Source organism: Sus scrofa, chromosome 5, assembly GCF_054392235.1.
Source record: "Sus scrofa isolate SSC_HxYL_T2T_F1_AM1 chromosome 5, Sscrofa_HxYL_maternal_Yorkshire_Landrace_v2.0, whole genome shotgun sequence".
Taxonomy (NCBI): domain Eukaryota; kingdom Metazoa; phylum Chordata; class Mammalia; order Artiodactyla; family Suidae; genus Sus; species Sus scrofa.
The window spans coordinates 53,991,943-54,015,739 of NC_139387.1; the positions used below are offsets into that span (position 1 = coordinate 53,991,943).

At 39.5% G+C, this 23,797-nt stretch overlaps 1 protein-coding gene and 1 long non-coding RNA gene across 3 annotated transcripts in view; both read left to right on the forward strand.

The window, feature by feature from the left end:
* ITPR2 (inositol 1,4,5-trisphosphate receptor type 2) overlaps positions 1-23,797 on the forward strand; it is a 529,852-nt gene that overhangs the window by 240,234 nt on the left and 265,821 nt on the right. For both annotated transcript variants that reach the window (XM_021092919.2, XM_084956514.1), the window contains 6 exons: positions 2,408-2,497; positions 2,637-2,762; positions 9,281-9,403; positions 10,039-10,239; positions 12,582-12,833; positions 16,265-16,390. In XM_021092919.2, the coding sequence (XP_020948578.2) occupies positions 2,408-2,497; positions 2,637-2,762; positions 9,281-9,403; positions 10,039-10,239; positions 12,582-12,833; positions 16,265-16,390 (918 nt within the window). The remainder of the gene's footprint in view (positions 1-2,407; positions 2,498-2,636; positions 2,763-9,280; positions 9,404-10,038; positions 10,240-12,581; positions 12,834-16,264; positions 16,391-23,797) is intronic.
* Positions 3,396-8,158, forward strand: LOC146403367 (uncharacterized). Its single transcript, XR_014803725.1, has 2 exons — positions 3,396-3,901; positions 4,568-8,158. It is a non-coding gene; the product is annotated as an uncharacterized LOC146403367 (long non-coding RNA).

A 23,797-nucleotide genomic window follows, 5' to 3' on the forward strand; every position in this document is an offset into this window, starting at 1 on the left:
TCAATGTTTTTTATTCTCTACTTTTTGCAGTCGCAATTCCATTGACTAAAAAAGTCAAGGTGGTCAGAAAATCTTGATCTTGTCACAGTCAGAGTGGGATTTAAAGAAAATGGCAGTGAACCATGGAACCAGAAGCTAAAGACAGTTTTAGTCCTTAGAAGTCATTGACACATAAAGCAATTTTAGTGCAGCGTGGAGTAGATTCTTCTTTTGAAAAATTTAGTGGGGGCTCTAATCTGAGATGCAAGACTGCTTCCCAGGAAGGGCAGGATCATGGAAGGTGCTTGGTTAGCCTCAACTTGGCTGTAGTTTTAAAGAGTTCAGAAAGAATCGGTAGAGGGTAGAAACTGTTTGTGCCCAAGAAACAGGGACAAAGCCGAGAGAAGAGGCAGGGGAGATGGAGTTTAGAATTCCATGCTTCAAAAGCTCTTTTTTTAGGAGACACAGCAGGCAAGGTAGACAGGTTTATTAATGACACTGGACATTTTCAGATCGAAAAGAGGAAATTTCATGTAGGGGAATTTCCTTATGTTCAGTAAAATGGAGAAGAGGTTACTCGCTAAGATGAGGTTCAGGTTGAAAGAGCCTCCTTCTTGGGCAGTATTTGCCTGCAGAGAAGCCAGAGAGGATTGGAGCTAACTGAGCAGTGGTGATGGCTTCAGATGGACCAAGTCACTTTCCTTCTTGAAGCCTTTCACCAGAATTCTTTGACTAGCAAGGAGGAAAAAAAATATGTATATATATATATATATATATATATACACACACACACACACACACACACACACATATATATGTGTGTATATATTTTTAAATATATATTTAAATTTTAATTTTATTGGAGTATAGTTGATTTATATTATTGTATTGGTTTTAAGTGTATGGCAAAGTAAATCAGTCACAGATATATATATGTGTGTGTGTGTGTGTATATATATATATATATATATATATATATATATATATCCATTCTTTTTAAGGAAATTTTTTTTTCTTTCCTGGTTTGCCTTAATTTTGTGCTTTGTCCAGCACTTTGGGACAAATGAAATTCTATTGTTTGGCTTCCTATCTATTTTACATTTTCCTGAGCTTAGATTACAGTCTTCTTTAACTGTGAGAGCCCAACACCATCAGTGTAGTCAGGACTTTAGGGTGTTCTTTAAACTCACGTTGAACTTGGCATTCATTCCAAGTACAATTTTACACCTGTTGTAAATCAGGGTGGTACTCAGGTAGCACTCTGCCTCAGTGCCCACTTTGACAAAGGTGCTTTGTCAGTTCTCACCATTTTCTACACACTGTTGTGTTTTTCTTTCTACCGTGCCTTTGGCTACAGTGACTTCTGCATCTAACAAGTATCCCCCTGCCCTCCCACACATCTCTCATACTTAACTAAATAGTTTTCAGTTTTCAAGACCTTGACTTCAACTTGCCCTCCTTCATAAAGCTCTCTAAAGCTATTGCCAGTCTTCCTCTCTCTCTCTGAACAGTGAATTCTGCCCAGTTCAAATCTTTGTTTTTGGATTTCTCCCTGATTTCTTAGGAAGACTGATTTTCTCATGAGAAGGACCATATCGTCTATTTCTTTTGTAGCCATTCACCATCGCCTAGTACTTGGCACATATTAAGTCTCAATAAATGTTCAGGTGTTAAATTGTTTGTAACTGGTATTTTATTTTTACATGGTGATTCCAATAGCTGATATTTAAAATATGTACACTCCCTATATTTTTTCTGTGCTGCTCCAGATAATGGTAGTAATAATGAAATGTTTTTGGTGGTTTGGGTCCTCTTAATAAGCTCTATTAATTTAGTCATTTAAATACTGTTTTTAATTTAAATTTTCTTTTATTTTCTTCATTTTCCTGGTTGGTAGGCCTTCAGTCATGAGTTTTAAGGATGTCATGGTAACCCGTCAGAGAATTCTTGGGTTAAGGTGTTTTTTCCTCCCATCTCTGAAGTGTTTTTGTGTGTGGGTGATATGCTCCTTCAGTCTTTTTTTGTTTCCCCCTACAGTTCATCCCTGATCATAAAAATATACCTTCTATGCTCTGGATTTCTACTATTCCTTTTCCTATAGGCAATATAAACCATGGTATGTCTGATATACTTAACAAAAGGAAATGCACTGATAATATTATGTGTAAAACCTTTCCCTTTTTAACTTATTAATTACTAGTAATGCCATAGATCTTGTCACTTGGTTGTTATTGGGAAGCGGTAATTTGCAGGACTCATTTAACCCAAGGAGATTTTATGAGATTAAAAAAATACAAAGGACACATTTAAGTTGAATAAGAAATACATCGCAAAATAATCGCAACATGTATTCATTGTTTATTTCCAAATGCATACATTTATTACAAAGCTCTTTGTGGTATAAAATACATTTTTGTGTTTATTTTAGGACTCAAACATTTTAAGTCCAGTACAAGATGGAACAAAGAAGCCCCAGATTGACAGCAATAAGAGCAACAACTACCGGATTGTAAAGGAGGTCAGCAAATATAAAATGTTTTTTATAGGGGTTTATACTCGCATGGCAAATAAGTTTTGCTTTTTTATTATATTTATGTATTTGTTAGACATACACATACAACAAATACTACTTAATGCTTTTCTTCTTCTTTTGAAAGATTTTGATTAGGTTAAGTAAACTCTGTGTACAGAATAAAAAGTGTCGGAATCAACATCAACGATTACTGAAAAATATGGGAGCTCATTCAGTGGTGTTGGACCTTTTGCAGATCCCCTATGAAAAGGTAAGTGCTTAGGTACTTTTTTCCTTTAGTTTTAAATTTTGACACAAGTTCACTATAGCAGAGTTACAAAGAATTTTGAATTCTTTGCAAGTAAGTTGCCAATCTGATGCCCTGAGCCCTTTAGTGCATGTCCCCCGCAAACACAACCACAAAACAAGGGAAAGAGCATGATACTCCACTGCCAGCTCATCCTCACATGCCATTCACATTTCCCCCATCATCCCAATCGTGTCCTGTTTGAGAGAAAGAGCCACTTGAGAAACAGGTGCTGTTGGTGCCCATGTCCATTTAAATCTTCTGAGGCTGGGACTCTCATGACATTGACACTTTTGAAAACGGAGCATCTAATTTTTTCCCATTTTTAAAAGTTTTGTTGAAGTTGATTTACAATGCTGTGATCATTTCTGCTGTACAACAAAGTGATTCAGTTATACATATACACACATCCATTCTTTTTCAGATTTTTTTCCCATATAGACCATCGCAGCATGCTGGGTAGCGCTCCCTGTGCTATACAGCAGGTCCCTGTTGGCCAATCATTCCATATACCACAGGGTGCATATTTTGAAGACTCCCTTTATTTGGGTCATCTGATACTCCCTCGTGATTAGCTTTAGTTATGCATCTTTGGTAGGAACGTAACTGCTTCCTATCAGGCGGCACATGATTTTGATTAGACCCATGACCAGTGATGTTTAACTTGGTTCACTTGATTAGGGTGATGTCTGCCAGGGTTCTCACTATGAAATACTCAACTTCCCTTTATTATGAGTAAGTATTTTGTGGAGTGGTTCTTGGAAACCAAGTATTCTGTTTTTTAAAGCAAACTTTGAATTTATTCATTTATTATATTATTTGTATCACTCTGAACTTAGAGATGCTTATTAGGATTCTTTCATTATTTATTTTGAGGGTCCCAGATTTAACCAGTGGAGGCCCTTCAATCCCTGTCCTCAAAAATGTTGCCATCATTCTTTGAGTAGTTCCTTGCTTTATCTCCCATTAAAATGTTCCCGGTTCACCTTGCACTCTTCTCGTCCCACCTCTGGAAACAACCATTCCTACAAGAAGCCCCAATTCTGTTTTGGTGAGAACGGTCGTTGGAAGCAAAATTCTGAGAACTAAATGTACTTATTGCTGTTGAGGTTTTGCCCCTCCACACTCTCTTAATAGGCACATCTATTGGTGTGTGTGTGTGTGTGTGTGTGTGTGTGTGTGTGTGTGTGTGTGTATGTGTGTGTGACTGCAGCTACTCATTTATTTTTGTTTTGTCTTTTTGTCTTTTTAGGGCCACACCCACAGCATATGGAGGTTCCCAGGCTAGGGGTTAAATAGGAGCTCTAGTTGCCGGCCTACACCACAGCCACAGCAATGCTGGATCCTTAACCTACTGAGTATGGCCAGGGATCAAACTCACGTCCTCTTGGATACTAGTCGGGTTTGTTAACCACTGAGCCTTGACGGGAACTTCTATAGCTACTCATTTCTTAATACCCTTTTGTAACTCACTTTCCATCACCACTGTTGCCCATTCCTCCATATGAATGAACCTCACGCAGGCTCTGACCACCACTCCCTTAGGAGAGATGCCCTATTTATTTCTCTTGGGCACCAGTCTGCCATGCCAGGCCCCTCTGTGTGGATGCTCTCCTCAATTAGACTTCCACTTGTCATACTGCTTTGCCCCCTCTCTGGCTCAGTTATTTTTTAACATGTAAATTTAGGAGTTCCTGTTGTGGCACAGTGGGTTAAGAATCTGACATAGTGTCCATGCAGATGTGGGTTTGATCCCTGACTTCACTCAGTGGGTTAAGGATCCAGCGTTGCCATGAGCTGTGGTGTACGTCACAGATGTGGCTCAGATCCAGCATTGCAGTGGCTGTGGTGTAGGCCAGCTGCTGCAGCTCTGATTCAACCCCTAGCCTGGGAACTTCTATGTGCTGCAGGTATGGCCATAAAAAAAGAAAAGTAAATTTATAAATTATACCATTCCAGAGATGGTATAAATTAAACTGTGTTAGCAAATGCACCAAAATAATGATTGAAAGGCAGCAAATGGTGTTAAATCCTTAGTATTTATTATCCAAATTATTATATCTTTGTTATTCTAACATGAGTATTAGACATGTGATTGAGTCCTTTTATTTTACAACTACTTTGTGTTTATGAGTTTGCACAGTTTTATTATTGTTACTTATTTTCATCAGCGTGTAACTGACTTGCAATATTAAATTCGTTTCAGATGTATAACATGGTGATTTGATATGTCTCTGCATTACAAAATGATGACCATAATAAGTCTAGTTACATTCCATCACCATAAGAAATTATTACAATATTATTGACTATATTCCCTATGGTGTACATTACATTCTTATAACTTACTCATTTTATAATTGAAGTTTGTACCTTTTAATCTCTCTTAACTATTTTACTCATCCTCTCCCCTCCCCCTCCCCTCTGGCAATGGCAAGTTTGTTCTCTTCATCTATAACTCTGGTTCTCTGGTTTTGTTTGTTTATTGTGTTTTTTTTTTTTTTTGATTCCATGTATAAGTGAAATCATGCAGTATTTGTCTATCTCATTTATTTCACTTATCATAATACCCTGTAAATCCACCCATGTTGTTGCAAATGCCAAAATTCCATTCTTTTTTTGTGGCTGAGTAATATTCCAGTGTGTGTGTGTGTGTGTGTGTGTGTGTGTGTGTGTGTGTACACCACATCTTCTTTATTTTCTTTACCCTTTCATCTGTTGATGATATTTTGCTGTTGTATTGTGGCTGTTGTAAATAATGCCACAATGAACAGAGAGTTACATGTATCTTTTTGAATTAGTGTTTTTGTTTTCTTGAGAAAAATATTTAGAAGTAGAATTGCTAGGCCATATGGTACTTCTATTTTTAATTTTTGAGGAATTATTTTCTATAGTGGTTGTATCAATTTACATTCTCAGCAACAGTGCACAAGGGTTCACTTTTCTCCACAATCTCACCAACACTTGCTATTTTTTGTAATAGTTTTCCTGACAAGTATGAGCTGATATCTCATTGTGGTTTTGATTTGCACTTCTCTGATGATTAGTGATGTTAAGCATCTTTTCATGTGCCTGCTGGCCATCTGTATGTCTTCCTTGGAAAAATGTCTATTCAGCTCCTCTATTTTTTTTGGTTATTTCCCCAATACAATTTTTTTTTCCTACTGTACAGCATGGTGACCCAGTTACACATACATGTATACATTCTTTTTTTCACATTATCGTGCTCCATCATAAGTGACTAGACATAGTTCCCAGTGCTACACAGCACGATCTTATTGCTAATCCATTCCAAAGGCAGTAGTCTGCATCTCTTAACCCCAACCTCCCAGTCAACCCCATTCCCTTCCCCTCCCCTTTGGCAACCACAAGTCTATTCTCCAAGTCCATGATTTCCTTTTCTGTGGAAAGGTTCATTTGTGCCATGTTAGATTCTAGATATAAGTGATATCATATGGTATTTGTCTTTCTCTTTCTGACTTACTTCACTCAGTATGAGAGTCTCTAGTTTCATCCATGTTGATGCAAATGGCATTATTTTGTTCTTTTTTATGGTTGAGTAGTATTCATAGTATATATATACATGGCATCTTCCTAATCCAGTCATCTGTCAATGGACATTTGGGTTGTTTCCATGTCTTGGCTTTGCTTTTTGATGTTGAGTCTTATGAGTTCTGTGTATATTTTGGTTATTATTATCAGATATATTATTTCTAAATATCTTCTACCCTTCAGTAGGTTGATAGTTTTCTTTGCTGTACAAAAGCTTTCTAGTTTGTTTAGGTCCGGTTTATTTTTGCTTTTGTTTCCCTTGCCTGAAGAGACATCCAAAAAGGATTGCTGAGACCAACATCAAAAAGTGTACTGTGTGTGTTTTCTTCTGGGAGTGCTATGGTTTCAGAGCTTACATTTAAGTGTTTAATCCGTTTTGAGTTTATTTTTGTGTGTGGTATGAGAAAGTAGTCCAGTTTGATTCTTTTGCATTAGCTGTCCAGTTTCCCCAGTAATATTTATTGAAGAGCCTGTCTTCTTTATCTGTAATTCTGGTTCTCTGATTATGTTTGTTTGTATTCTTGCCTCCTTTGTTGTAGATTAGCTGACCACAAGTTCTTGGGTTTATTCTGTATTCTTTTTTCTTGCCTCCTTTGTTGTAGATTAACTGACCACATGTTCTGGGCTCTCCATACTGTTCCATTGATCAATGTGTCTCTTTTTGTGCCAGTATCATACTGTTTTGATGACTATAGCTTTGCAGTAGAGATTGAAATCAGGGAGCATGGTATCTCCAGCTTTGTTATTCTTCTTCAAGATTGTTTTGTCTATTCAGGGCTTTTGTGGCTCCCTATAAATTTTAGAGTTATTGGTCCTAGTTCTTATGAAAAAATGCCAGTGGAATTTGTTTGCTCAGTTTTAAAAGCTAGGTTGTACAGAAATAAACAAAAAAAGCATAATATGACAGTTTCAAAGAATTGCGGGTTCCAATAGAACTGGCCTTCATGTTTTCCTGTACTGGCCAGCTCCTCTACAGGAATTAGACATTCCTATGGCTGAACTCCCTTTGATGTCTTTTCACTGTCCCTGGGTTACACCTATAAAGGAAAATGTATATTTTGAAATAAAAACTTCCTATTTTTTAAGATAAGAACGGAGTTTTTTGGATGTATTTATTAGTCTAGTTATGTTAACCCTGTTTTAAATAAACAGGAAATGAGACTATTCATAACCTGAGGCTGTTTGTTGAGTTACAGATGGCATAAAGTATAGACTGTCAATCTAGGAAGAGAAAATGTTAAATTCGTTTCATATAAACTACTATTCAAAACATGAGTCCATTCTGTATACCTAACAGTGACCACATGACAATGGGATACTCATCTACCCAAAAAACCTTTAGGTTGCTTCAAGTGGGCTGTTAAAAGCCCACTTTTAAGAAGAGAGTCTGCATCCTTTGTGAGTTTTGAAACTTAGGTTTCTTACTGAGACTCTTAGTAATAATGATAGTAGCTTATTGTAGGACTTTGGAAAAGGACAAGGAATAAGGAAACCACTTAGGAGTATGTGTGTTAAGAAAGAGACAAAGAGGGGAGCAGACAGTGGAGAGAAAAAGGAAAAGAGGAGTTCCCATTCATGGCGCAGCAGAAGCAAATCTGACTAGGAACTATGAAGATGCAGGTTCAATCCCTGGTCTCGCTAAGTGGGTTAAGGATCTAGCGTTGCCACGAGCTGTGGTGTAGGTCGCAGACGCGGCTGAGATCTGACATTGCTGTGGCTGTGGCGTAAGCCAAAGGCTAGAGCTCTGATTAGACCCCTAAACGCTGTGGGTGGGGCCCTAAAAAGATAAAAGACAAAGAAAAAGAAAATGGAAAGGAAAGAGGTGGAAATAAGAGACAAAGTAACCAGAAAAAGAAGGGGCAGAGAGAGGGGAGAGGGAAGAATAGAGATAAGTTCAGAAACATAATACAGTATTATATTTGTTATATATATTTTATATATATTATATAAAATATATATCTTATAAATATTATATATAAAAAGAGAGAGGGAGAGAGACAGACCGACAGACAGAATTAAAGGTAGGGAAATGGAGGACAAGTGAGTGGGGAGAAGAAAGAGTGGGGCAAGGCAGGAGGACCAGGGGTTCAAGAGCAGGAGAGGAGAGATAGACGCTGGGAAAGTAGGAAGGGAGGAGCTGGAGGAAGGGGCATATAGAGGGCGGGGAAGGGGGAGAAACAGAAAACAAAAGGAAGAGGAAGATCTAGGGACACAGAAACCCTAGGAGAGGGGGGGTCCAAGAGATGGGAGGAAAGGGGGATTGGAGCCTGCAGCAGAGAAGAGAGCAGAACCAGGGAGAACGACGGGGCCAGGGAGGGACGAAGAAGGGACAGAGAAGTGTGGCAGCAGAGTCAGAGAAGAGGCACCTCGTACAGGAATGGGAAATTGTCGTGGTTAAGTTGGGGAGCGTGAGAGATGGACTGTGAAACAAAGAAGGGAATGAAAGAATGGAGCAGAGCAGATAATAGGAGGAAATATAAAGAGCAGGGGAGAGACATCTAGAAAATGAAGAGAGTGAGCAGCAGGAAGGGTAATAACTGGGAGAGGAGTAGAAAGAGAAAGGGAGCATACAACAGTGGCCAAGAGGAACCCTGTACATTTGGGAACAAGATGTATTCTTTGATAGATGTTATTCTTCTATAACCTGCGGCATGTAGAAGTTCCTAAGCCAGGGGTCAAATCAGGGCTGCAGCCACTGGCCTATGCCATAGCCACAGCAACGCTGGATCCGAGCTGCATCTGAGATCTATGCCACAAATTCCAGCAATGCCCAGATCCTTAAATCACTGAGCCAGGCCGGGGATCGAACCCACACCCTCACAGAGATAATGTCAGGTCCTTAACCTGCTGAGGCACAACTGGTACCCTCTTTGATAGTATTTTTGCTCAGCTGTGTTTCTCTGTAACATGTGCTATTCTTTAACTTCCAGAACGATGAAAAGATGAATGAAGTCATGAATCTAGCCCATACATTCCTGCAGAACTTCTGCAGAGGAAATCCACAGAACCAAGTTCTCCTCCATAAACATCTGAATTTGTTCTTAACGCCTGGTGTAAGTATTTGAATGATGTCTAATAGTTACAGTATCGTGTCCATTGAATTTGTTTTTGCAACACTGATGGATGTAATTTTATTTCTCTTCATCACATCATTTTCTTCCTGGTAGGGGTTCTCCTCCTAAGAAGCAATGCCTTTTTATTTCCATTAAGGAAACATTTAAAGAAACTGGAAAAATTACACAAATTTTGCCTGCAGATGATAACTTTATTTATATATACATAGTTTAATGTTAGGGAAAAGAGGTGGTAGGATAAAGACTCACTCTGCAATGCCAGGAGCAAGTTAAATACGGAAAAACAGAAGGTGGCGTTAACTCTGTTCTGTAAAACATGTATCAGCAGATACTAAGGAAGAGCTGCCTTTGAATTAAGCTCAGCATTAAATTAATCTCAAGAATGCTCTTGCCAGCATCTTTATGATCATAAGCTTCCTTTTCCAACCAAATTTCTTTGTGAGTTCAGTTTTCTTTTTTGTGCTGAATGATCTCATGGCATTTTGTAGAAGACTTGCACAGAAAAGCTTTGCATAAAAAATGAAACTGATCACAAGCCCAGCAATTGGTCTGAGTATGATAGGATAGAAAATTGATCTTGTCAGAGTTACAAGGGCGCGTTCCTCTGTGTGTAGCTCCTTGAAGCAGAAACCATGCGGCACATCTTCATGAACAACTACCATCTGTGCAATGAAATCAGCGAGAGGGTTGTCCAGCACTTCGTGCACTGCATTGAGACACACGGCCGCCACGTGGAGTACCTGAGGTTTCTGCAGACGATTGTCAAGGCAGATGGCAAATATGTGAAGAAGTGCCAGGATATGGTAATGACCGAGGTATGTTCTGCGTTTACATTTTATCAGCTTCATAGAAACCATATGTGTTCTCTGTTCGTTTCGAGAGGAAAAAAAAAAAAAAAAAACTCCCCCAACAACGCTGGGAAATCATTTAATCAAGACTGAGTAAGCACAGAGGTAGTTGGCTTAAATCTAGTGAAGGAAGAGATCATTTGTTGATTTAATAAGTTTTTAGGAGTTTTTTTCTTTTGGATTTTTAATGAATTTGTGTATTTTAAATAATGGATAAAATCCCATGAAATGTTATGGGTTATGGAGAATGGAAGGGATTCCATTTTATGTTTTTAAGTTTCACGATACAATGAAAATGGATTAAACTCTGCTTTTCAAGTGCCTTTTTAACTCTGTTCCTGAGATATAGCATGGGTGTTCTTTGCTGCTATTTGCAGAGGGCTTTGAAGGGAATTAAACTAGTTAATAGAAGTTATTCATCAGTGATTTCTTACATGTGGAAACTTAGCCACTTAGAGTTAAGTTAAAAATTGAAGAAAAACAAATGGAAGAAATACTTCATTTATTTTGCCCTTTTCATCATGATGTTTGGCATTAAGCAAGATTTATACAGTGAATGAGTTACTCACTAGGAACCCAATGATACTTTGGAGAACTGACAGCTCTGAGCCCAGCCCCCGGTAAATCATTGCTCCATGACCTAATGGTTCTCTAAAGGCCCGTATGGATTAAGGCAGCTTTCAACCATGGCTCCAAACAGTTATGTAGATTATGTTGAGTTGGGAGGATTTTCATAATTATATACTGTAAATTGGGGGGGGGTAATTTCTATATTGATACAATGTGAGTCCTTCCTGTCCCATAGAACTCTTAAAATTAATTTGGCTTAAAGCCTTAAATTTTTTATGTAAATTATTGTTAATACAACATTTAAGGAGCATTTTAAATGTGTAAAATTTACCTCATCTATATTTACATTCACCTTAGTTCTTCATTGCCCAGAAGTGTGGGAGTTAATTTGATTTTGGAAAATTATCAAGGAAAGAATGAAAATGGAAAAGCAGCAAATAGTTAAGAGTATGACATTTATTAGGTAAAGTGTTTCTATTGTAAAGAAGCACTTATGATATTTTGTTAAGATATAAGACATATTTTTCACCCATATATGTTCTCTTTCAACAAGACTTTCAGTGTAAGCCAGTTAACTGCCTTGTCAACTCAAATATGTTACCAATTCAAATGAAATAGAGAAAAAAATGACGTAAACTGTGTAACTAAAATATTTCGCATTGGCGTACGAAGATTGGTGCTGTAATTGACAGTGAGAATTGAGGCCTGCGCAGGCCCCCACCTGTCTGTGGTGTGGGATTGCTATCTGCCTCATAGAGCGAAGTAGAGGGTTTGTCTTTTGGGAAGGCAAAAGCTGTCTTCTCGCCTGAAAAAGCCTCTTACATGGTTGGCCTTGGCATCTTCCAGGAATGAGAGGGCAGGGATTGAGACGTCATGAGTCTGGGTCCTCAGTTGAGGTAGAGAGGACAGTGGTTGTAACCCACAAAGTTCAGACTAGGGTGTAGTGGCTTCCAGAACTCATCCGTGTTACCTCAGCCTGGGGTTCATGACAGTCATGGAAATAATTCCTTAATAAAATGAAAATACAGTTTGCAAAGGAAAAGTAGATAATAAGCCATTACTGAGATGGAGCGATAAAATTACCACCTGCTGGAATTCCACTCAAGTTACGTAAACAAAACAGGAAGGAAAATGTATGCCCTAAAAGCCCCTATTTACTTAGTTCTTTGTCTCTCTCTCTTTTTTTAGAGTTGTCTTTTCCTCTTTATTTCTCCTGTCTCTGCTTTTACCTCCATTCCCTACCAATATCCATGACACCTGGATCTCCAAATTCTTATGGTGCTGCATTTGGTTCAATATACTTGCTTACTTATCCTGTCATTATTGAAGGGGGTGAAGATATTTTTATTCTTTAGTAAAATTAGACTTTTAAGATCTATCATGCTTTGGTAATGGGATTTTCCATTTAAAGTAGAAGGAAGTAACTTTATTGGAGTATTTTGCAGGTTTCATGTCAGTGGGTAACTCACTGAACAGTTTACTGTCATCTGTGTCATTTATTCTTGCTCCCCATCCATCTCTCCCAAATCTCCCCCACTGGTGTTGATCGCATTCACAACTAATCACTTGACACACGACTAGAAACTTTTTACCCTCCCACCTGGGTGTAGTTCTGCTTTTGTAGTGTTATCTATGTTTTTACAAAGAGCTGCATGTGTTTCTAGAAAGACCAAGCCTTGGCAAGAACTATTAAGGAGAATATTTGGACTGCTATGGAGACTCTCTTGTTATCATTTCAGTTGATAAATGGAGGTGAAGATGTGCTGATATTTTACAATGATAGAGCATCATTTCCCGTCCTGCTCCATATGATGTGTTCAGAGAGAGACCGAGGAGATGAGGGTGGTGCCTTAGCCTACCACATCACCCTTGTGGAGTTGCTGGCAGCGTGCACAGAAGGCAAAAATGTCTACACCGAAATCAAGTGCAATTCCCTTCTGCCCCTGGATGACATCGTGAGGGTAGTGACCCATGACGACTGCATCCCCGAGGTAAGCCTAGTAAAAGCTCAGCAGGAACAGAATTGTTATGAATTTTTAATAAGTGCCAGAAGTCCTCCTACTATTATTTATAATGAGATGATCTCTTGAGCTGAGGGATTGTACTTAGTTCTATAATTAGAAACATTGAAAAGAGCATAAGAAGTTTCCTTGTTTGTTCCACAAGGAACTATGAAAGATGATAAACCTATTTCAAGTATAGCCTCTGTTCATTTACTAGAAGTTACTATAGGAATTTCTAGGCATGGCATTGTGATCAAACTGAAAAATGTACTTGTAACCTCTAGTATGTTCTTGAGCATAAAACAGGTGCGTTGTAAATAATTCACAGTCATCAATAGCAGAGGCTAGGATGGTGCTGCAGGATCCCTCTTAGATTTTCTAGGTTTACTTTTACTTTACAGAGTAGATGCATTCTTGGAAACATAGACACGCGTTTTGCTTTATTCACACGTCATCGCTTACCCTCTCTCCTAGTTTAGCATGGTGATAGGGAAAAAAATACTCATTAGAAACTGGCTGTGTGCCAGCAGCATTAATGAGGCTTCCAGGAATGTTCACTGCAGTAATTTCTTTCTTTTCTACTGTTGTGGTATGTTGTTGCACAGTTCATAAATGTGTGCTACAGTTAATGGGATATAAATCCCAACATTTTAAATCACAGTACCTTAAAAAGGTGTCAGCTTGGATTCACTTCCCTACGTCCACATAGTCCTACATAGTGATGGACTTGAAAGTATATTTTTATGAAATTTTGTGGCATTATTGGCACCCCAAACCAGGGCTACTTCTTGCCTTGATTGGTTTGAAATAAGATGGCAAAGAAAGGAAGCATAGATTAAATCTGTGGGTTCTGTCATTACTGGGGGTCCTGATTCTGACTAATCCGTTCTCTCTGACCACACCACTCTAACCTTGTATATTCCCCTCCTCCATCCTTCAGATCTTTTTTTCTTTTTGTGTTTTTTAGGGCTGCAGCAGCAGCATATGGAGGTTCCTAGGCTAGATGTCTCATCAGAGCTACAGCTGCCAGCCTACACCACAGCCACAGCAATGCAGGATACAAGATGCATCTGCGACCTACACCACAGCTATGGCAACAACGCCAGATCCTCAACCCATTGAGCGGGGCCGGGGATCGAACTGGAAACCCCATGGTTCCTAATTGGATTCGTGTCCACTGTGCCATGACGGGAACTCCCATCCTTCAGATCTTGACTGAAGCATTACTTCTTCAAGAAGACTTCCCTGGTCTCCCAGAGTAGAGTCTATAAGAGTCTATAATTTGATGTTTGACATTTGAATTTTATTAGTTAACAAATGCCCTTAGCCTTCACATTCTTTCCCAAGATTATAAATAAGTTCAATGAGAGTAATAACTGGGTTGGTTTGTGTTCACCATTATAGTGCCTGAGCCTGAGCTTACATTTTATATATAAATTTCGAGTGAGTAAATGCAGGGATTAAAGAATGAGTCAGAACCTTGGATCATTACTTCCTAGCTAAGTGACTGATTCCACCAGGTTCCTTAACTTTCCTAATCTTCAATGTATACAATTTTTTTTTCTGTATTTTGTCTTTTTAGGGCCACACCCATGGCATATGGAGGTTCCCAGGATAGGGGTCAAATCGGAGCTACAGCTACCGGCCTACACCACAGCCACAGCCAGACCAGATCCAAGCCTTGTCTTCCACCTACACCACATCTCAATGGCAACGCTGGATCCTCAACCCACTGAGTGAGGTCAGGGACCTCATGGTTCCTAGTCAGATTTCTTTCTGCTGCATCATGACGGAAACTCCAGTGTATACAGTTTTGAAGTGAAATAATGATAAAGTATGTACCCGGTAAGATTGTTGGAGGATTAAATTAAAATATTCCATACAAAATGCTGGAGGTGTTTGGTGGGTAGCAAACAATGAGCATTACTGCTGTCAAGATGATTATGATAGCACATTGAATGCTCTGATGTCTCCCTATCTATCCTATGACCAGCCTTTGATAAGGGCACCCTGACACTGAAGATATGTTTTAGTCAAGTAGAGATAAGTACTAAGAGCAAGAAAGCTGGCCCTGTATTCCTTACAGTTCTAACTTGGATTCTGTGAATCCCCTGAAATTCTTTACATGATTTTTTAATGTATGTGCATTTTTCAGGGGAGATTTATAGCATTCATCATATTTTCAGAGAGAGAGGGGGAGAAGGGGAGAGAGAAAGAGAGCGAGGAAAGAAGAGAAGAGAAAAAAAGGAAAAACAAAAACTATTAACCCATATACTTTAGAAATTGTATATGTTGATGAGATTCTTCCTTGTTTTTTTATGAGGAATTTTGTTAAATCTGGGAAGGAACTTTACTACATCTTAAAATAATCCCCCCCCCCCTTTTCTGGTAAATTGTGAGCTGGCATCTTTTCAGAAACAGTAATTTAAATGCTTTTGAATGGCAATAAAGTATTATTTAGTCAATATATTAAACATTGTATTAGAACTCTTGGTTGCAAGTGATAGAAACTAGTTTAAACTAGTTTAATTCAAAAAGGGGGGTGTTCCCATTGTGGCGCAGCAGAAACAAATCCTACTAGGAACCATGAGGTTCCCTGGCCTCGCTCAGTGGATTAAGGATCCGGTGTTGCCATGAGCTGTGGTGTAGGTCGCAGATGGGGCTCGGATCTGGCATTGCTGTGGCTCTGGCGTAGGCTGGTGGCAATAGCTCCGATTAGACCCCTAGCCTGGGAACCTCCATATGCCACAACTACGGCCCTAAAAAGACAAAAAAAAGGGGGGGTGGATTTTACTGGCTCCTTTATTGGGGAAATTGAAGGGTAGTTATTCAGATGGAATAAGAGGTTCAAACAACGTCAGAGTTCCTTCTTATCTCTTGTTCCCCTGTACTTTGTGTTTTTCCCTCATGCTCTTCACCTGAGCATAATTTTCCTCCACACACCTGGAGAAGATGGCTGCTTGGAGTTCAGGTTTACTTTGTTCCATTTTGACAATGAGAAAGAGAGAGAGAGTGGGAGAAAATATGAGTGAATGAATGAATGAATGACAGAGACAGAGAAGAGGAGAGGAGGAGGGGATATGAGGAGGAGAGGAGGGAAGGGAAAGAGGGGACACAGGAAAGGGAGCACTTTTGACTCCTAGTGTCTGAAGTATGTTCAGCTTAGTTTACATGAAGTTCACATTCTCCTACCCATCACTGGGCCCCCGGGGGGGAATGGGATATGAGGTCATGGGTTTATCCTGGGTCCGGGGGTGGAGTGTTTTAGCAAAAGAAAGGAGATAGGAATGCTCTCTGGATAGACACAAAATGTGCTATAAATTACTATAAGGAAATAATACAAGTTTCTTTAACCGTTCATAATAGAAAATGCAGAATAAAGTAAAACTCACTTTCTTTTATATTTGTAACTTGCACAGGTTAAAATTGCCTATGTGAATTTTGTCAATCACTGTTACGTTGACACTGAAGTGGAAATGAAGGAAATCTACACAAGTAACCACATTTGGAAGTTATTTGAGAACTTCTTGGTGGATATGGCAAGGGTAAGTTACACTTTGATCATTAAATACTACTTTATGTTTAGTAAGGTTCTGGATATATATTTTGACTAAGCGGTATCGAACATCTGGATGAAAACTTAGAATTAAACCAACGATATTTGGGTGTGATCGGTTACATTCAAAAAGTTGTGACTGAGTTTCATAAGACTCTGAGTGAAATTGAATGAGTTAATATATACACAATATCAGTACAGTGTATATGGCAACAAGATGTTCATTTTCACTTTTACAACTGACTGTATCACTGGTATTAAATGGAATTTTAGCCTCTTTACATTGGTTAGCTTTTTTGTTTGTTTGTTTATTTGTTTTTAGGGCTGCACTTGTGACATATGGAGGTTCCCAGGCTAAGGATCCAATTGGAGCTCCAGCTGCCAGCCTACAGCCACAGCTACAGTAATGCCAGATCCAAGCTGTGTCTGTGACCTACAGCACAGCTTACGGCAAAGCCAGATCCTTAACCCACTGAGTGAGGCCAGGGGTCAAACCCGTACCCCCATCCTCATGAATGCTAGTCAGGTTTGTAACCCACTGAGCCACAATGGGAACTCCCAGTTAGCCTTTTCATATTTGGCATCAGTTTGTATTCAACCTCTTACCATGAATGCAATTACAAACCATAGATGGAAGAGATTTCAAGAGGTTTTGATTACTGCTTTCAGGCTGGTGGATACTTGACCAAACTACTCAGGACCTAGCATTGCCCACTATTGCCTACTCCAAGTCTTCTTTGGAAGTGTGCTCCAGTAATTCAATCATCTGGTATTTATTACTCATGTCAGTCAAAATATAGTCTGCTTTTTACTTTGAGTCCACTGTCTCATGTTTAGCTTTTTTGGGAATTGGGGAGGACATGTAGAACTGGTTGGCATTTTCTAGATATGCTCTAGCATATGTTTTTGCTCTCTTAATATTGATTAAATGAATGAGAAAAGGAAGGAAAGACTCTTTGATAGCACTTAATTTTAGTTCGTGTATCTTAGCCTCTTTTTCTTTTTGCGTGCTGAATGATCGTAATGTCCAAGGTCTATTATCTTGATTGAAGGGAATCTTCTCTAGTTTTCCCTTTAAAATTATGGGACACAATGTTCAAATAAAGCTTTCACTAATAAAAGATAGTGTGTAGCTAATCCCTAGACCTATTATGACTCATGGTGGACTCTCCCATCCTTTGCTTTCCTATATTCCCGAGCACTGGTAGTTCCCATGAGCCTCACTCTGATGTATTGGACAAGAGGGGTTAATGAGGTCCATGTGGCTGGATGCTGATTGTCATCCATCAGCTCACGGCCTCCCTACCATTCTTTCCGGAAGGAAGGAAGACAAAGGGGATATAATAAAACATCAGCTGCGGATCCAGACATCCAAGACCCATCTTGCATTAATAGAGTACAGCACGTATTCTAGCCCAGGAACTCTTTTATTTGGTCAGGTGGAATGTACTGATTTTGCCTTTGGTATTGGGTGGTGTGAGTGAGCTCTTCTGTGTTCACACATATCCTTGTTTTGCTTCATTTCTGTAGAACTTAAGAGCCACTCATTACCTTTCTCAGGTAAACCTGCACCTGTGGAGAAGTCATCCTGTTTTACATAGGACTTACATGTCGCTCTTATTTACCCCTGTGGCCTTATGAAAGCCCTTGTAAGTGATTGGCCACAAGTATCTCCAGAGACCTTGGAGTAAAGGATGGTCGTATGCCGCTGGCCTAGCTTTAAAATTGCACGTGCAGGAAGGTATTAAAGAGATTAGAGGCTGATTTGCAGAGGTGCACAGTGCTCTGGACTAAAGATAAGCTTGAAAAGACCAAGGTCACATTCTAGGCAGCGTGAGCTGCAAAGCTAAAAGGATTTTTATTTTTAAACCAAAGAAAGCTGATGATAACTGCCATTGATTCTGCTACCTAGGAAACAGTCTTTCCATTGATGTATTTATTCATAAGGCTAAGGGGTTTATGTTCTTTTTTTAAGTATGCATGTAGGGAGGATTTTTAAAAAACTATTTTGATTAAGTAGACATAGTATTATTCGTATATAAAAGCTCTAAGGGAATTTCAGGATCTTCTTGGACTATTCAGTCATTATGTCTAACCACAACAGCTTAGCTATGCTGCAAAAAGCGGTTTTTCTTTCCTTCGTGTTTTCTTCTGATTTATATTTTAAAGCAGCAACTCTCTTATCCCCTCACTGAGAATGACAAGGAATCACCCTTCCTCCTTCAGGGAAGGGACAAGAAACCTGACTTTTCCATATCTGAGATTTCTCTTTCCTCCCTGGAAGACAGATCAAGGAACTACCACACACTTTCAAATTCAGATACAAAAAATAAGGTTTGATAAGAAGAATGCGGCCTTTTAGGCAAATTTTCAGGGCAGTAGAGCAGTGGTTCTCAAAGTTGAGTGAGCCGCAGAATTACCTGGATGGTTTGTTAAAACACAGATTGGGCTCACCCCCACAGTTTCTGATTCAGTAGATGTGAGACTTTGTATTTTTTTTTTTTTTTCTTTTTTTAGGGCTGCAGCTGCAGCACATGAAAGTTCCCAGGCTAGGGGTCCAGTTGGAGCTGCCACTGCCGGCCTACACCACAGCCACAGAAATGCCAGATCTGAGCCATGTCTGCTACCTACACCACAGCTCACTGTAATGCCCGATCCTTAAACCATTGAGCGAGGCCAGGGATCAAATCCGAACTCTCATGGGTACTAGTCGGGTTTCTTACCGCTGAGCCACAATGGGAACTCCTTAAATTTTGTACTTTCAACAAGTTTTCAGGTGCTGCTGAAGCTGCTGGTCCAGAGACCACACTTTGAGAACCACTGCAGTAGAGCAAGGTGGTTAAGCATAGGCATTTTAGAAGCATTAGGCAGACCAGAGTTCAAGTTTAGATTCTGCCTCCTACTAGCTCACTTATCTTGTGTAAGGTACTTACCCCTCTCACCCTGAATTTCCCTATTTGTGAAACGAATATGATGATAATACCTTCCTTATAGCATTACTGGGAGGATTCAATGAGGTAATGTGTATATAGCTCTTAGCACATGCTTGGCACTTTGTTTAGAGAGCTGGTACCATCATCAGTTTTATCCATATCATGGTAGCATCACTAGTACTATTACATGGTTATGCATAATCTTTAAAATAATTTCAAGTAGCTTCCTCAAGATTTATAATACGGAATAATAATGCTGAGGATAACCTAAAGGGAAACCATCCCACACAGGCTAGAGCCAGAAACCGTGTCTTCGAAGCTGGACACATAATGGTGACGTGACGTAGAGATAGAATAAACTCAGATGCTACAACAAAGCTATGAAATCATGAAGCAGCTGATTTACATCACCTAGAAATGGTGAAGGTAATTCAGAGCAAAAGTATGTAGATTGGGGAGTTCCCATCATGGCACAGTGGTTAATGAATCCGACTAGGAACCATGAGGTTGCGGGTTTGATCGCTGGCCTTGCTCAGTGGGTTAAGGATCCAGCGTTGCCGTGAGCTGTGGTGTAGGTTGCAGACATGGCTCGGATCCCGCAATGCTGTGGCTCTGGTGTAGGCTGGTGTCTACAGCTCCGGTTAGACCCCTAGCCCTGGGAACCTCCATATGCCTCAGGAAGCTGCCCTAGAAAAGACAAAAAGACCAAAAAAAAAAAAAAAAAGTATGTAGATTGGACCTAAAGAATGACAGGATCTTAGGGTTGAAGGAGACTTGCAGTCCCACCATTGACAGTTATAAGCACTGCTTGTATATTTCCATTTACAATGATCTTGCTATTTTTTTGGGGGGGGCAACCGGTTTCATTACTGCACAACTTTAGTTGTTAAAAACTTTTATATTGAGCCAAAATTTTATGTATTATCATTTTTACCCATTTCTTCCTTCTGGAGCAACATAGACCGATTCAGTTCAGGAAAGAGGTGGGTGTTTACTATTCTTGGTAGTGACTGACTTTGAAATGATAAAATTATACAGTTTTGAGGAACTGAAGATCATCTAAGCTGACCTTGTAATTTTGCTGCTGAGTTCTGGAGAAATTAATTTGCTAGCATAGGGGGATTCACCTGGCCAGTAACAAAGCTGGTAGGTCTGCAGCAGCTAAATCCAAGGCTCTTCCCACAGCAGCTTCCCAAATAGGTCATGACAGCCCTCATGTCTCCCACTGTTTTCTCCATGACTGTTGGTTGTTCCTATTCTGATATGGTTTCTGGGCTCCTTGTTGGGTTTGTTTGTTTTGACTTTTTTATTATAGTTGATTTACAACTATATTGATAGAATAAAGCCCTGCTGTACAGCAAAGTGACCCAGTTCTACATACACACACACACACACATTAGTTTTCTCATATTATCTTTTATCATGTTCTATCACAAGTGATTGGATGTAGTTTCCTATACTGTCCAGCTGGGCCTTGTTTCTTATCTATTCTAAATGTAATAGTTTGCATCTACTAAGCCCAAACTCCCAGTTCATCACACTCCCTCCTCCCTCCCCCTTGGCAGCCACAAGTCTGTTCTCTATGTCTGTTGAATTTATTTCTGTTCTATAGATAGGTTCATCTGTGCCATATTTTAGACTCCACATAGAAGTGATACCTATGGTATTTGTCTTTCTCTTTCTGACTGACCTCACTTGAGTATGAGAATCTCTAGTTCTAGAGTTCCCATCGTGGCGTAGTGGAAATGAATTCGAACTATGAGGTTGCGGGTTTGATCCCTGACCTCGCTCAGTGGGTTAAGGATCTGGCGTTGCCATGAGCTGTGGTGTAGGTTGCAGACGTGGCTTGGATCTGGCCTTGCTGTGGCTGTGGTGTAGGCCAGCAGCTGTAGCTCTGGTTGGACCCCTAGCCTGGGAACCTCCACATGCCATGGGTGTGGCCCCAAAAAAGACAGAAAAAAAAAAAAAAAAGAATCTCTAGTTCTACTCATGTTGCTGGAAATGGCAACCTAGTTGGTTTTAGTACTTTGAAGTTCTCCCTATTTTGTCAGTGTTTTAAAAGTATGGCATTTCAGAATTCCCTGGTTGCCTAGTGGGTTAAGGATCCGGCATGGTCACTGCTATGGCCCATGGGTCACTGCTGTGGTGTGAGTTCAGTTTCTGGCCCAAGAACTTCTGCATGCTGCAGGTGAGGCCAAAAAGGAAAAACAGTAACAACAACAACAAGTATGACATTCGGAATGGAACCCAGTGCTTCAGGCAGGGTCCTGCCAGCAGCACACAGGTGATTATTTTGGTAGAAATTTGGGGACCAATCCTATTTAAAAGGCAAATGAAATATTAATATGTAGTGGCCCTCACACTACCTTCCACCTTTCTCCACATGTTCCTTGGGAGTCAGTTACCACCGTGTTCTTTTTGTTTGTTCTTGGTAAAACTCCCTAAAGAAAGAATCACCTTAATTAGTGTCTTTCATTTTCCTGTTTGCACCCCTTGTTTTTTGTCTTGTTAGTCCCATGTAAGAAAATCTTTCTGAAAGACTGTTTTTAATAAACTAGATTTATTTTTAATTTATTTTTTATATTGTATTTTTACCTATTTTATTTATTTTCATTTATTTGTGCTAGATAGTTTCATGTACTTATTCTATTCTGATTTCCTAACAGAGACAGCATCCACGTCCTGTAAATACACCAGATTTAGGCAGGAAGCAAAGCCCTTAGACCCATGAGAAGTTGTTCTACCATCTTTTAGAGCATTTAATGACAGCCCACTTTGATCTATGTGCCAGTGCAGCTAAAATTGGTGTTTTTAAGGCAGAAATGCTTCTCTTTGCCTTCCTAACTGTTGTTGCAAAGCCAGGGGATTTGAGTCATTATTAGAAAGCACATGGAGAGGGGTGGGCTGTGGTCACTGTTAGCCTCAGAGTATTTTTTTCTTTTGAAGATGTTCGCAATTTTTCTGTCCATTTCAAGATTCTATAATGGGCAGCAGTACTGTATGTGATGCATTGGCAGAGCGAAACTCGACCTAGGAATAATTTAGAGACACACCAGACAGTGTCATGTCATTGTCCCATCAATCACTATTAACAAGACAAATCCAGAGTATTCCATTTCCAAATAGACCGCTTGAGCATTCCCTCCCTTTGCTTAGGTTACCAAATCAGTAGGGAGTAGGAGTAAAGGTAAAATATATATGTACTTTGAAACACACTTTCCAGGTTCTTTAATTTGATAGGATTGTGTAGGTTTTTGTTGCTTGGTGATTGGATCTATAATTTCGTTCACTTTCTTCAGATGAATGAGCCATTGAAAAGTCTCATTTTAATTTTTTTTAATTGATTAAAAAAAAAAAAAAGGAGTTCTCATTGTGGCATAGTGGAAGCAAATCCAACTAGGAACCATGAGGTTTCGGGTTTGATCCCTGGCCTTGCTCAGTGGGTTAAGGATCCGGCGTTGCCATGAGCTGTGGTGTAGGTCGCAGACTTGGCTCAGATCTGGCGTTGTTGTGGCTGTGGTGTAGGCCGGCAGCTGTAACTCTGATTAGACCCCTAGCCTGGGAACCTCCATATGCCATGGGTGCAGCCGTAAAAAAAAAAAAAAAAAAAAAAAAAAAAAAAAATTTATTGAAGTATAATATTACATTGTATATATTTACATAGTGTTAATTTTGGCTGTACAGAATATATACATGCACATATTCTCTTTTGCATTCTTTTCCATTATGGTTTATTACAGGATATTGATTATAGTTCCCTTTGCTCTACAGCAGAAGCTTGTTGTCTATCCATTCTGCACGTAATCATTTGCCTCTGCTAACCTCAGACTCCCAGTCCTTCCCTTCACCTACCCCCACCCCACCCTCTTGTCTTGGCAGACTTGACAAGTTTGTTCTCTATGTCTGTGAGTCTGTTTCTATTTCATAGATATGTTCATTAGCATCTTATTTTAGATTCCACATATAAGTGATGTCTTTCTCTTTCGGGGGAGGTCTCATTTTAATGCTCTTTTCATGTGGCCTTATTAGCTAGCATTGCAGGGAAGTGAAGAGCACAAAGTAGTCCATAAATCTTATTTTTTTGTGTAGCACCTCTCCCTCGGTTGTCATTTTGTTTTTCTCAACTTTCATGCTGAATTATAGTCATTGTGCCCATGTAGAACAAGCATTTGTTTGGCTCTTCTAATTAATGGTTGGTTGGCCCCTGTTCTTTATCGTACTTTCTGCTCTTCAAATCATTGGCAGCATTTATCACAGTGGATCAGTTCCTTCTTGAAACAGGTCCTCCCTTGGCCCCCAGGACATTAGTCCTACTCTGTTTTTCTCCCACCTGCTCTGTTTGCTGGCCTCGCCTTCTCTGTCTTCTTTGCTGTTTCCTCTGATCTTCTCAGCTTTTTAAAAAAATTTTTTTATTTTTGTCTTTTTTTTTTTTTTTTTTTTTTTTTTATTCAGGGCTGCACCCG